This window comes from Tamandua tetradactyla, chromosome 21, assembly GCF_023851605.1.
Source record: "Tamandua tetradactyla isolate mTamTet1 chromosome 21, mTamTet1.pri, whole genome shotgun sequence".
Taxonomy (NCBI): domain Eukaryota; kingdom Metazoa; phylum Chordata; class Mammalia; order Pilosa; family Myrmecophagidae; genus Tamandua; species Tamandua tetradactyla.
In genome coordinates this window covers 33,902,374-33,917,608 of record NC_135347.1, presented here as the reverse complement: position 1 = coordinate 33,917,608, position 15,235 = coordinate 33,902,374, and the positions used below count along the sequence as shown (strand labels likewise).

General features: G+C 42.6%; 1 protein-coding gene and 1 pseudogene across 1 annotated transcript in view; one reads left to right on the top strand and one right to left on the bottom strand.

Moving 5' to 3' along the window:
- The window catches only part of LIX1 (limb and CNS expressed 1), a 78,249-nt gene that overhangs the window by 13,220 nt on the left and 49,794 nt on the right, over nucleotides 1-15,235 (bottom strand). Inside the window, exons 3-4 of the mRNA XM_077138702.1 lie at nucleotides 12,018-12,158; nucleotides 9,803-9,898 (exon numbers count right to left, since the gene is read on the bottom strand). Coding sequence (XP_076994817.1) covers nucleotides 9,803-9,898; nucleotides 12,018-12,158 — 237 coding nt within the window. The remainder of the gene's footprint in view (nucleotides 1-9,802; nucleotides 9,899-12,017; nucleotides 12,159-15,235) is intronic.
- Nucleotides 1,967-3,308, top strand: LOC143665329 (large ribosomal subunit protein uL18-like; annotated as a pseudogene).

Genomic DNA, 15,235 nt, shown 5'->3' with positions numbered 1-15,235 from the left:
AAAGTGAAAAAAAGGAGATCAGCCTTCAATTAGAGATAAAAATGAAGCTGATCTGGTTGGGACTAAGGTAAATCAGAGCATAGGGCAAAAGATGATAGTGTATGTACTATAGAGATTCATCTACTGTATGAGAGCAAAGGCCAAGAGGTTTACTGTGTCTAGAACCTAAATTTTCTGTAACACACACTCTAAATTAACCTGTCTGGATAGCTCATTTAAACAGTTGAAACACATGGAACCCAGAACAGGAACAAGGCCTTATAATTCTGTATAGCTCAGTGTAATACCCATAGACATGCCAGACTATGGTGGACTGATAATTAGAAAGTATTGGTAGAATACCTTGTAACACACAATCTAAATTAACCTGTCTGGATTGCTCATCTAAACAACTGAAACACATGGAACCTAGAATGGGAACGAGGCCTTTAATTCTGTATAGCTTAGTATAATACCTAGAGACACGCCAGACTATGGTGGGCTGATAATTAAATAGTATTGGCAGCATACCTTGAGAGGCTGGAGTGGGGGAAGAAGTATGGGTAGAATCCCTTGAGGGACTGGAGAAAGACATGAAACTATTAAACTTTCCCATCTGGGAAACCCCTGGTGTTCTCTAAAACATTAGAAATTCCCAAGAAAATAGGCCAAGCCCTTCATTTTGAGGCTTGTCCTTATGAAACTTATTTCTGTAGCTGAGAAGCTAAGACTACCTATAATTCTGCCTAAGAGTTACTTCCAAGAAACCTCTTTAGTTGCTTAGATGTGGTCTCTCTCTCTCTCTCTCTCTCTCTCTCTCTCTCTCTCTCTCTCTCTCTAAGCCCAACTCTGCAAGTAAAATCATTACCTTCCCTCCTACATAGGACGTGGCATCCATGGGTGAAAGTCTCCCTGCAATGTGGGACTTGACTCCCAGGGATAAGTCTGGCCCTGGCACCGTGGGGTTGACAATGCTTCCTGATCAAAAAGGGGGAAAGAAATGTAATGAAACAAGATAGCAGTGGCTAAGAGAGTTCAAATAGAGCCGAGAGTTATTTCAGAGGCTAGTCTTATGCAAGCTTCAGCTAGATACTGCTAATTACCATGGTTTACCAAATCCCAACCCACATCATGCCTGTTAACCCTAAAGAACATCTAGCACTCTAACTGAGACTCTATAAAAAGTTTCATGCACTAAGTTTACTTTCCTGAAACCCATTACCTCCGGAGGGTTCCTAGGCTAGATAAGCCCTGAAACTCAGAGGATACAGCCTCTCCAAGAACATCAACTAATTCCATCCCCTTATCCTATATTGACACCCCTTTTCAACATGAAAAAGAAAGGGCATAGCCCAAAGATCCTTATAGACTGAGAAAAAGATCAAAGGAGAAGGAGGAGTTATAACAGAAAAGATAGGCTTTAACAATGAGTATGACTGCTGAATCATTATACTGATATTTCTTTTAGCCTCCAGTGTTTTGGAGTAGCTAGAAGGAAGAACCTGAAACTATAGAATGGTAACCCATACCAAGCTATTAAATTTGTTCTGTAGCTGCCTGTTAGAGTGTACTTCGAAAATTATTGTTTTTTCTTTTATATCTTTTATTTTTCATATATATATATATGTTATATTTCACAAAAAACATTAAAAAAAAGAAGAAAACCTGAACAGTTCACAATTAGTTACCAAAGAATTACCTCAAAGAAATATTCTAGACCAGGAGAGTTTTAATAATGAAATATTATCCAGCCACGATAAATGGAGCTTTCAAAGAATAATTAAGGGCACAGGGAAATTCTCACATAGAAAATTATGGTAAGTTCTGTTTTTCTCCCTACTTTTTTGCTCTGTTTTCCAGTTTCTTTTCAATGAGTGTATATTGTTTTTACACTCAAATAAAAAAAGTGTTATCTTTCTCCTCCCAGTAGTACCCTTAAGCCTGCAGGTCTGTGGCGAGCCACGGCCACTGGTCTCTGTTCCACAGGATGGGATTTGTTAAAGTTGTCAAGAATAAGGCCTAGTTCAAGAGATATCAAGTGAAATTTAGAAGACGGGAGATAAAACTGATGACCATGCTTGGAACTGCTTGGTAGTCCAGGATAAACTAAGTACAACACAACCAAGTTCAGGATGATAGTTCACATAACTGTGAGGGTCATCATTTGTCAGATTGCTTATGCCTGTTTAGAAGGGATCACGACAGTTGGCACAGCTTGTGCTCACAAACTCCCAAAGTATGGTGTGAAGACTGGCCTGACCTAATGAACTATGCTGCAGCATATTATACTGCCCTGCTGCTGGCCCACAGGCTTCTCAGTGGCTTTGCATGGACAAGATCTATGAAGGCCAAGCGGAGGTAACAGGAGATGAATACAATGTGGAAAGTATTGATGGTCCACCTGGTGCCTTTACCTGCTATTTGAATGCAGGACTTGCCAGAACTACACTGGAAATAAAGTTTTGGGGGCGCTGAAGCGAGCTGGGCATGGAGGCTTATACCAAATGATTCCTGGTTATGATTCAGGAAGCAAGGAACTCAGTGTTGAGGAACATCAGAAGCACATCATGGCTAAGAACGTTGCGGATTGTATGTGTTACCTAACGGAGGAAGATGAAGATGCTTACAGGAAACAATTCTCTCAATACATAAAGAACAACGGAACTCCAGACATGGAGATGTATAAGAAACAATGCTGCCCTACGAGAGAATCCAGGCTATGAGAAAAAGCCTAAGAAAGAAGTTAAAAAGAAGAGATGGAGAACTGTAGAGCTGCGTTCCAGGAGCCATGTTTCTTGAAGGTGAATGTATAATGATACAGCTTTTGCATTGTGACTATGTGATTGTGAAAACCTTGTTCTGATGCTCTTTTTGTCTATGATATTGACAGATGAGTGAAAAATATGGGCCAAAAATAAATAAATAATAGGGGGAACAAATGTTAAAACAAATTGAATAGATTGAAGTACTAGTGGTCAATGAGCGGTAGGGGTAAAGGGTATGGTCTGTGTGAGTTTTTTCTCTTTTCTATTTATTTTTTTTTCTGGAGTGATGCAAATGTTTTAAAAAATGATCATGGTGATGAATATACTACTATGGGATGATATTGTGAGCCATTGATTGTACACCATACACTGAATGTTTGTGTGTTAAGAATGTTCATGTTTGTATATTGCTTTGGTTTGATAATACAAAATACATTAAAAAAAAGAAAAAAAAAGAAGAAGAAATGGAACCGTCTCAAAATGTCTCTCACCCAAAAGAAAGATTGGGTAGCTCAGAAGAAGGCAAGTTTCCTCAGAGCTCAGGAGTAGGCTGCTGAGAGCTAAACCAAACTGCAAATTTTTCCAAGAAGCTTTTTTTCAGATAAAGACAATAAATTTACCAACCTGCTAAAAAAGATTTTTGTTTTTAAGAGAAAAAAAAAAAAGGAATCCATTCAAATTTCGCGTTCTTTTCTATGGTGTGTAGGTTTTAAAAAATAAATGCCAGCCAACTCCTTCTCCTGATCCCCCCAAATCCTCATATAAATGGGACAACCCAGGAAAATAGACTGGGTTTGTTCTGTGGCTTCCAGTATCCCTTTTGGCCTTCCCTGCATTCTTGCCATCAAATTTGAGAAAAAATCTGTTTGCTACCAGGGCTTTCTAAGCAACTCCTCTAATCCCAGTTCCCCTTATTTCCATCCCTTAAGTGTTGTATTAGAAATGCACTCTTCTCCCCACAAGGTCTCCAGTCTCTCATTCTTGTGTAAACACTAGCCCTACCCTCACTCCCCTCATTTCTCAGGTAAACTCCTGTTGTTCACCCAGCGATCCCCCTATGACTTTACAATCTACCATTCTGCTGTGAGCAGAATGAGAATCCCTATCAAGCCTCTTGACAATGCACCTCTCTCAAAAACCTCCCCAAGCTGTTTTTGCCTCAGAAGTCATCTTCAATGTCCACTCTGACTTGTCTAAATGTCTGTTCCATCACCAAGCTTTTTTTTTTCTCTCTTGAGTAACACAATTGCCTCTTCCTCAATAATTTTCTTTCCCCCAAGTTCCCTAGAGAAGATGACCTGCTTTTCTCCTACATTCTATCTCTATCAAGTCCTTCTCCTCCTCTCTGGAGATATCAGTCCTCCTACAATCATGTAAAGTATATTTAAACATCTCCACATACTTCCTGTACCACTTCTTTATTTCCCCTCTGTGCCAGTGTAAATCTGTAGTGTACCCCAGAAAAGCCATGTCCTTTAATCTTCATTCAATATTGCTGGGTGGGAGATTTTGATTATTCATGGAGATCTGATCCAACCAATTGTGGGTGATAACTTTTGATTAGATAATTTCTATGGAGGTGTGTTTCTACCCATTCAAGGTGGGGTTGCTTACTGGAGCCCTTTAAGATGGAACCATTTTGGAAAGAGCTACAGAGCCTGTGCAGCCAGAGACCTTTGGAGATGCAGAAGGAAAATGCCCCCAGGACAGCTTCAAGAAACGAGACCCCAGGAGAGAAAGCTAGTGGATGCCATCATGTTCTCCATGTGCCTTTCTGGCTGAGAGGGAAACCCTGAGCGTCTCGGCCTTCCGGAACCAAGGTATCCTTAATAACCCTGGATGCCTTAGATTGGACATTTCTATAGACTTGCTTTTGTCGGGACATTTTCATGATCTTAGAACTGTGGACTTGCAAGTTCCCCCTTTTAAAAGCCATTCTGTTTCTGGCATATCACATTCTGGCAGCTAGCAAACTAGAACACCCTCATAAGGCCATAGTCACTACTCCAAATATTTCCCAAGCTGTAAGAATTCTCAGCTCAGCCCCAGGAAATCTTGACGGCCTGTTATCCAATCCCACTGGAGGGCAGCTACAGTACGGACTCCTGTGAGGAATCATTTTCTCTTTTCACCACGAGTGCTTGGTTTTTACATCCTCTCTTTCTATCTGGAGAAGCCCTATCACTGGAAAGAAACCAACTGTTGTTCTCTCGGAGACAAGGTGTCTGTCCTGCTCCTCACTGGACCTTCTGCGTGTTGTTTTTTGTTATGTGGGCTGATCTAGAAGCTTGGGGAGTGTGTCTGGACCGACAGGAAAATAAGACGCTGGCTTCATAAGTAAGGGCAGGATTAGGGCAAGGTAAGTGAAGCACTTATCGAGGATGCAAAATTTAAGGCAAGTGAGGTGAGCTGTGCAAATTCAGGGTCTTTTATCATAAAATCCTGTGTTTATTTACAATTCTGATATTCATCATGGATTTTGTTTTTGCTTTGACTTTTATTTTTTTAGGTATTGTTTTATAACATTATTTATCTTGATTGCCCAGTGTTTTTTTTGGCGCCCCTTTAAGTTTTGTGCCTCACTTGCCTCGCCCTAGCCCAGGCCCTGCTCCCCAGTCCCTTTCCAGGATGAGGCTGGCTGGAGGGATTCGATCTCAGCAGTTACATGGGGCCCCACAGTTAGTTTAATGTTCGGTTGTTGCGTCTTGAAATTCTTAACAATTTTTTAACAAAAGGCCCTGCATTTTCATAGTGCTCCAGGCCCTGGCAAATTTAAAATAGAACGGAGCATCAAGCCCTGTGTTTCCTTTCTCTTCAGAAAGAAATTGCAGCTTTCATTCTAACAGACTTCCTGGCTCATTTTGTCATTATACCCAGTTTCAACCAACAGTACTGGACTCTGTCAGGCTGGTGATTCCTGGGGCTGCCCCCCTTTAGAAACAATGTTTGGGTTTACACCTCCTTTGTGGGAGGGAAAATGCACCCTCCTTCCCCCTGGAACTGTGTCTGGGAGACAGAGTTGGCTCTGTGCTTCATCAGAAACAAGAAAAACAAACACTGGAAATCGAGAACTTGAAAAACAGGTGGGCCCCATCTCCGGCCCCAGGAGAATGGATTTAAGGGGAAAATTTGTTTATGGGATGAGGTTTTAAAAGGCGACCTGGAGAATTTAGCAAAGATGTAAATAAACAACCCTTCCACGGAGCGCATTAGGCTTCAAAATAACTCTATCAACCAACTTCAGTCAAAGCCTGCCTGGGATCTGACCTTGACCAGACTCGGTGGCCAGCGCTACCCCTAGTGCAACAACCCCCCACCCCGCCCCACACCCCAAATCATGCAGTTTTTACCGTGGCAGAGCAACCTCAAAAGAGGCATCCCCACTGCCCTGGGGCGACGTGGAGATGGACAGAGTCTGCTCACGGTCTGGTGTGAGCTCTAGGCGGGCCCCCCGGAGAGCCCCACAGAGTCAGGAGACACCAGCCTTTTTCCCTCCATCCTACACAGCCGTCCACCGCTAGATACAAACACACACCTATTACCCGCCAGGGGCATAGAACTGCCTTGTCTGCAGCAGAAACCACCCAGCTCCGCGGTCATTCACGTGCAGACCCTGGCTGGCGGGTTTAAGCCAGGCCACCAAGGACTGTGCTGGGTCCCAGCAGGCCACCTAGAGCTGGCAGGACCAAGAGGGATGTGCCTGGGGCTGCTCCCCTCCTGGGTTGCCGGCTTCCCCACGCGGGAGAGGGGCTGTGGATTTCCCCTGTCCTCGCATCTTCTTTCTCTGTCCCCCATCCTGCACCCAGTCTCATTTGTAGGAATTTTTGAAGCATTTCTACAATATAATCCAAATTATTATTTCACATATTTAAATATCTTACTACATAGACTATACAGATACACACAGCCTGTAGAAAGGCGACTAAAGTATTACCAAAAGAGCAGAGCCTTTCATAATATTTGGAAGGAAGGAATTTTAAGAATTTTGGTTTTTTAGTCTCACCTTCCCCATCTTCGGCAGACTAACCTACTCACATTCAAGATCATTCCTGATTTTCTGATATTGGCTCTGAAATCACATACGAGCTACTGTGCACTGGGGGTAGGCAATGCTCATTCTGTCATAGAAGAAGCACAATAAATATTCTTTAGACAGGGAGAAAAATTAAAATAAATCGGTTCCTCCCTGGGGGAAGCCCTATGTTAAATGTTTCATAAATGCCATCTTCTTTAGATCTTACAAAAACCCTGTTCATTTTCTTATTTTAGAGATGAGAAAACTGAGTCTTAGAATAGCTAAATTCACAAGTGGCAAGCGGTGGAGCAGACCATACCCAGGGCTGTGGGATTTTAAGAGTTTATGCTCTTTGTTTTATGCCATGGTCCTCCCTTTTATTTTTTCTCCTCTGATTTTAGACTGTAATAGAATAAAATGAACCCTTTAGAGTTCCATCCTTGTATTGTCCAGTGGCAGCCATGAAGCACTGTGTGCTGGAGAGCTAGCCATGGCATGCTGGCTTGAAGCCTTTAGGTTAAACTTGTCAAGGAAATTCATCTGGCTGCCCCTGGCACTTCAAGAAAAGCAGTCTTTCCTCAGAAATACATGTGATCACAGTTGTTAACCTTCGTTGAGCATTTACCATAGCCTATTCTGGGTGCGTTCCACATTGTCCCATTTAATTCTCACAATGGCACTGTGAGGTAGGCTCTATTATTCTCCCTGATTTACAGATGAAGAAACAGATCCAGAGGTAAGAGGCAGAGTCAGGCTAGTTGCAGCCAACTGAATCCAAGCCCTGTACTCAGAGCCACTGAGCTGACATGTGCCTCTTGCCACTCCAGCAGTTACATGTGGTAGGTTGAATGATGTAGCCCAACAAACACCCCTTCTGAATCTTAATCCACGTCCCCATGGGTATGAACCCTTTGTAATTAGGACCTTTAGAAGATGTTATTTTTAGTGTGGCCAATTGAATCAGATTGAATCTTAACCCATATTACTGGAGGCCTTATAAAGAGAACATGGAAGTCCTGGAAGCCATAAAGGAGAGGACATTGCCATGTGACGGAAGGCAGAGATACAAGCCAAGGGACCCTAAGGATTACTGGCGGCCAGCACCAGAACGTCACAAAGAGCAAGCAAACCTTGCAGGTATCTTGATTTTAGACTCCTTCTATTCTAGAAACTGTAAGCCAACAAATGCTTGTTGTTTAAGCCAGTCTGTTGCGTGGTGTTTGTCATTGCACTTGGCACACTGCCACCTTAGACTGTAGGGCCACCTGGACCTTCCAAACCATGTCAGTCTTCATCAAAGCCCAGTAAGACCATGTCCACTTAAGGAGAAAACCAAGATCTTCTCAGGATAACGTGAAGAGTGTTTTTGCTTCAATCATACAGGAGACTGAAGAATTAAAAGTCATGATTTGAAAAATAGGCAGGAGAGACATAGCCACCTGATGTCCCTATGCCACGACGGTCAGGAAAAGAGTTTGAAAGTTCTCAGTAAAGGCATTTGAAAGCTTGTGGCTTCGGGGCTCAGCTGCAGCACCATTATAAATTATACTGTGGTGATCATTTTTGTTCATAAGACTTTCTCTCTCTGATTATTTCTTGGAATCTAACCTAAAGAAATAGAATTACTGGAGAGAAAGGCTTGTGATTATAATATTTCATATTGATTCCTCCCAGTGATAAACTGCATTCAAGCTTGGCATTTAGGAGAAGCACGCATTTCACATGCAACCACTACTGAATTAACATCTGCCAAGAATGGTAGGAATGTGAGCTCAGAAAGTAGAGTGCTTGGGTCTGAACCCTGGATTTAGCATTTACTAGCTGGGCCTAATATTCTTCAATGATAATAATAATAATAATATCTATCTCATATGGTTGTTGTGAGGGTTAAATTTTGACAATATTTAAGTGCCTAGCCCAGTGCTGACAAAGTAAGCATCCAATAAATTATTATATTTATTGTTGTTGGTATTGTTTTTAATGAGCCTATTTAATTTGCAAATAATAGGTAACATTGTTCCTCAAATCTATCATTGCTTGATAGAAATGGATGAAAAGGCAGTGCAAATTGCTAGATTTTGGATTAAGTTAATAACGGGAGGTGGGAGATCTTGTTTAATAGAAATACCAGAACTGAGGAGGGGCACTGTTTACATACACCATGGAAATTCTCAACTCTGACTTCTGAAAATTAGGGATGAGATTGTTACAACCAACACATCAAACCGTTTGATTTGGCTTAAGGGGAACTGTTTGCACTGAATAGCTGGCAAAATGTTACAGGCATACATGATGTTTTTCACTTATTTTTCTAGACATATTTTACTCCCCTTCATATAAGCAAAGAAGATACCTTGCTTGCTTCTTTGTTTGTTTTAGCCTATAGAGGTGTGGCTGAGACATAGCTTTTGTATTGGCGTCCAGTAGGGTTAAATTAAAGTCACCAAAAACCCATAAGACCAAAAGAAAAAAGAGCAGATTATTGGAATAGGAGATGACAGTGACAAGAGTGATGCTTCCTCTCAGGCCTCTGGGGTGGATATTCAGATTGTGAGGGGTTGAATCCTGTACCCCCCAAAAAAGACATACTCAAGTTGTAATCCATGGCCCAGCTGTATGAACCCAGGTCTCCGGCATGGCAGGCAAGAACTCTGCCTGTGAGCCACTGTGGCCCACCCTGGGGCCAGTTTTATATAGGTGTTTTAAAGAGGCTATTATTAGTTAAGATTGGCCCAACTAAATGAGGGCAGAATTTAATCAAATATGGGTGATGTCTTTATATGCAAAGGAAACTGGACACAGAAGGAAAAGCCAGAAGGCAATGGAAACCAGAGAAGCAGATGCAAGAAGAGCGAGAGCGATCATGATATGATGGAGGATTGCCAGAACGCTATGGCCTAGGTGAGCGCATGCCCTGTCAATATCTTGAGGCTGGACTTCTAGCCTCCCAAACCATGATTTAAGCCAATCCATCATGTGGTGTGCATCATAGCAGCCCTGGCAAACTAAGGCACAAATGAAAATGTGACAGGCAATCAGGTACCTGAAATTCCAGCATGGTTTTCCCCATATTTGACTCCAACATGTAGTGATAGGCTCCGATACTGGTGCTGGGGTCATCAGCATCATCTAAGGTGCCCTTGGGAAGGAAAGCAGAAAAAGCAAACATTACTGATTTCAAGTATCCACTCTACATCTAAGTCTCCAGTGGATTTTGAGAAAAATCCTTAATCTCACTATGATTTAGAGTAAAGAGGGTCTTGCAATCAATTTGAATCTCGCTTTTGATTAGAATGTTGGCTGATTATATACTCCCTGAAAGGATATTTATCCCAGAGTAGAAATCCCTACCTATTGCACACAGCTTTTGTGGAGGGCAGCGTTAACATTTGCGAAGCTGCCCTCCCAGGCTGCCTTCATTGATTATTGAAATCATGAGATGCTGACTCTGCTGTGATGATAATAACCAGATGATGTAGCTGACATGGAAACAAATACATTCATATTTCACAGCCATGATGCTTAATAGGAGCTCTTCATAATACACTGACATTCGGCTTGAAAACATGGATCTTGGTTTATATTTTTTCACTCCTGGACCACTTATTCTTCAAGAAAGAAGGTGGGTGGATGATGGGTGAATACTGAATTCCCTTTCAATTTGGCTGAGGGAGTGATGGCAAAAAAGCTAAAATAAGCTTTGAAATGACATTTGGGCCAAACAGATCTAACTCACCCTTCAATATTCCATGGCCTTGGATTTCTGAGAAGGGGGACAATAGCGACTTTGTGAGACTGAGCAAATTGCCAGCATCAGATAGCAGCAAATTTATAGCTATTGAATGCAATAACATTAACACACTGCTGCTGTAATATTTATGTTGGCTTTTTAAATATCCCAGAGGAAATTCATCCAGAAGCCTGCAAGCTATATATCTTCTCTTTCCTCAGAAATTACCATGAAAAAAATGATAAATTACATTTACACTGAGGGCCTCTCCCTGCTCCTGAGTAAATTCCACACCTATATAAATCAGGCATCATTTTCCTAACTTCTGTTCCTCAAAGGCACTTGAAATTTACAAGGTCGGAAAATAAAGACTTCCTTTCATCCTCAGAGCAGATACAGAACAGAGCTCCCTGAAGTCTCCCTGGCAGGTCAAACACTCTCCTTCCCCTGCCTCTCCCCTTATCTCTCCTTGAAGTGATACCAGCATTTATGGGGGTTAAGGGAGCAAAAGTGTCACCTCGGGGGCTGATGTTGCCTCCTTTACTCTCAGCAGTTTCTCCCGTGTAACAGCACTTTTTAGTCAGTCTAATGGACAAAAAGATCTCAGATGGGTTTTATCCATGCTAAAAGCAAAGCAAGAGATGGCTCGTTCCTCTGGTAACGCCAAGTCCCTGTGCTTGGAACCCACCAAAGGGGTCTGGTGCACATGAGAGCACAGGTGGAAACCCAGGGCTCCTCTGGGGGTTGCAGTTTGGGAGCAGCATGGGCCAGGGGCTTCAGGTAGTTCATGGGGCTTATATAATCTACTCCTGGATTTCTGAGAAAATGTCCTATCTAAATTTCTGAGACATGGATTTTTTTTGCGGTTGTTCTTAAGACATGTTGCATTTGGCTGTGTTCACTACAGAAATTTTCTAAGCTCTCTGAAAGAAGGAATTGCCATTAACCCTGATGATGCTAATCACTAACATATATCGGGCATACAGCTTTTCCCAGGATTCCTTATAACCAAGCAGAGAGGGTGCATTACATAAACCAATCAGGACTTCCTTGAAAATTACAGATTTCAGGACCCAGGATGACTGGGAGAATTGGCACTTTTACTAAGCACTTCAGATGATTTTTCTGCTTTGTCAAATTTAGGAAAACTTGACCTAGTTTATAATTTAGATTAAAGTGCTGTTTAATTGTAAGGGGTCTTGCACCCCAAAGGAATTAATGTCCCTCAAAAAGAAAACATTCCAGTAGACAAAGTGAGATGGCTCAAATAACTTTGATATAAAGCTTCAGAAATTGCAACCCAGGGAGGCTAAAGAAAGTATATTACTGAGACTTGGCATTGGAGCCAACACGTTTCATGATTTCCAATACAAGTGTTCTTTTTGCTGAAAACTAGTGATTTCATGGATAAACTCTAAACTCATATAATTCTCAAAAATAAACTCTGTTCATTTTAGCATCCCCTAAGTTTGAAGTGCTTCAGTATTCTCAGTGCAGTCAGCAACTCACGCCCCTGGTGGGTACTTACGCTGGTTGAGGCAACAGCTTCCTGAACACTTTCCATAATGAATTCCTTGGTGATCCTGCGAGAGGGCAGCTCATTGAAAAGGGAGTTGATCAGGGCCACTTTAGCTGCATCCCGTCTGGCCTCCGCTCTACTTAAGCAGCACTTTGAGAAGGGAAGGAGAAAAGGAGTCATTAAAGGATTCAGCATCTCACCATGTCATCCCTGCATCAGCGGGTCTCGGGTCTCGGGACTTTTCTATTCATACATTTAATGTCTGGACCTATTCTTTCAGACCCATCACTAATCCCCCTGAGTCCGGCAGGTTTTCTTTCAGCTCCAGGGTCCATGCTAATGTCTGGGCTGGTCTTCAATTGCTTTTTGTCTTACTTCACAATCTCTGATTGTCTGCCATGTACCAGAGGCTTTGACTAATCTGTTAATAAGTAATGAAAAGATAATAACGGCTAGTATTGAGTGATAGGTGATTTACATTCATTATCAGGGACTTCCTCAAATCCTTATCCTAGCGGAAAAAAAATGTAAGGAAATGAAAACAGGAAAAAGGGAAATACTTGTACCAGCAAATAGGCACAAGTTCTGGAATCAGAATGCTTTTGTTCAAATCCCACCTTGGCACTTACTAGCTGTAACACTTGGCACAAGTTAATTAAATTTCTCTGTGTCTCAATTTCCTGCTCTGTAAAATGAGACTAATGCCATAGGGTTGAGGTTAGAATCAATTAGGTAATATAGATAAGGCACTGAGAACACCTGGCACATGGCAACATGCTTTGCGAGTTGGCTCCCAGACACACAAATGCCCTAGTCATAATTTTTTTCTTTCAGGTTCATGTGAAAGTGCTGCTGTTGAGATCAAAAGAACACCCTTCCCAAATGTTGTGGATTTCTATTTTTTTTTCTTTTTTTCTTTTCCAGCAGTTATCTCCCACCTTCCTTCTAATGAACACCTCCTGATTTTTTTAAGGACCTCTTTGCCTTGTTCTTAGGCCTTGTGGTTTGGGTGGGCCATGCTCCATCCCATGCTCTCAGGTGGGTGTGGCTTCAGCCTGGCCCATTGACCACGTTCCCTCCTCTAGAATGATGGTTTGAGACAAGCACCTGACCTAATCCAGCCTTTTCAGGGACTTTAGCCGCAGCTTTAGAAGAGACATGTTTTCAGCCAGGGTTGCTGGTGCTGCTGGAGTCAACTTGCCACCACAAGTAAAGAGCCTGCCTCAGAATGGTGATGATCCAAAGGAAAGCAGAGCCAAGGAACACATTATTTCTGATACTGGCAATCTCACTTGATTATCTGAATCCAGCTGAACCCAAAGCCAGACCAATTACTGGGCCTGGATGCATTTCTCAATTGTATTAGCTAGCATTGCCCCCTTTCCCTTAACCTCACTTCCACTGGCTTTCTGTCACTTGCAGCCATAACAGCCCTTATTAGTACAAAAACCCGAAACCTTCTTTTTCTGTCAGTCTTCTTGTACCTTTATTTGGGTTGAGTGCAATGTGGTTCATCCATTCGCATGTCAGTTTCCCCTTCTCTCCTGGTCAGCTGGCCTTCCCAAAACTCAGTGGCCATAAACAACCTCTGATTAGCAAATTATTAAAAAAAATTCAGTTCCCCCAATAGTAATGTTGTTCTCCGTCCTCCTTGCCTGGCTTCCCTATGGCTGACATGGGCCTGTTCCATATATCTTGATTGTTTCTGTCCTTTCTCTTTTCTTATCAACTAAAACCCTGTTTTCAAATTCCAGCTGGGCACGGACCCTGCAGATCCAGATACGAGAGTGAAGCCCTATAAGAACTGGACTGACCCTGGAAACCACACTTGTTGGAGGACCGTGGTGTGATGGCCTCTCTCCTGAAGGCTCCTGAGAATGCAGGGCCCACTTAGGGTCCTACACCCTATTCCAGGGAAACAAGCCCCAGGTGGAGACCCTAGACCCAAGTTCTGGTCAATGCAACACTCTTGGCTCAATGATTTTAAAAGTTCAGGGGCCTCCTGAACTTTTGAGGCTTATTTCCTCATTGGACAAATGGGGAGACTGGCCTTAACTAATTTCCTAGGCCCCTTCTGAGACAGATAGGGAAGGAGGGAGGAGGGAAGAGCCATAACAAGAAGTTCCTTTTGGTGTGCACACACCTAGCCTTCTCTTAGGTCAGCGCCCAAAAAGAACCAGTGAAAAGTGCAGCTAATCAATCCATTATTAGCATAACCAAAGGAGGAAGAGCTCCTCCAGGTCCTAGTGCAAAGATCCTGACTGCAGAGGGCTGCTCCTCCTTTAGAGAATGTCTGTGGTCACCCCTTTCAAACACATATTTTATGCATTAAACTTTTTGGCTCTACACACTGGCTAGTCCTTGGATTCTTTGGTTGCACACACTGACTAGTCAAATTGTTTCCTGTGGCTGAGTCAAGATCCTTCCCAGCATCAGTCCCTGGTTGAGATCTTGTCATCTCCAACAACTACTGGGCTGCTAGGCATCAAGCTTATGAAACCTTTTGGCTGTAAACTCTGACTAGTCCTGGAATTCTTCCCTGCATCTGAATCAAGAACCCTCATAGCATGTCATAAGTACTTGGAATCTCAGGTAGCACATGAGTTTTTGTTGGTTTGTCCAGAGTGATCCCCCGATGAATCCCAGAATGATTTGATCAGTGACTGGAAAAGTATTTGCAAGCCCCCTTCGGGGAATGGTGAGAGTGGGGAGAAATTCAACCTCCCCAAGTTGAATTCTTGATATTCTCACAAGCAGTGTGGACAACCAAAGCTATAGGCTGAGCCCCCAGTCTTGGGGTTTGTTCACATGAAACTTGAACCCACAAAAGATAAGTCAAGTCTACTTAAAATTTAGGCCTAAGAGTCACCCCCAAGAGAGCCTCTTTTGTTGCTCAGATGCGGCCTCTCTCTCCAGCCAATATGATGAGCAGTCTCACCACCCTCCCCCTCTCTGCGTGGGACATGACTCCCAGGGGTGTGGACTTTCCTGGCAACGTGGGACAAAGATCCTGGAAGGAGCTGAGACTCAGCATCAAAGGACTGAGAAAAACCCTAAAATGAGCTGAGAATTAACATCAAGAGACTGAGAGAACCTTCTCGACCAAAAGGGGGAAGAGTAAAATGACACAAAGTGTCAATGGCTGAGAGATTCCAAACAGAGTCGAGATCCTGGAGGTTATTCTTACGCATTAAGTAGATATCACCTTGTTGTTCAAGATGTAGTGA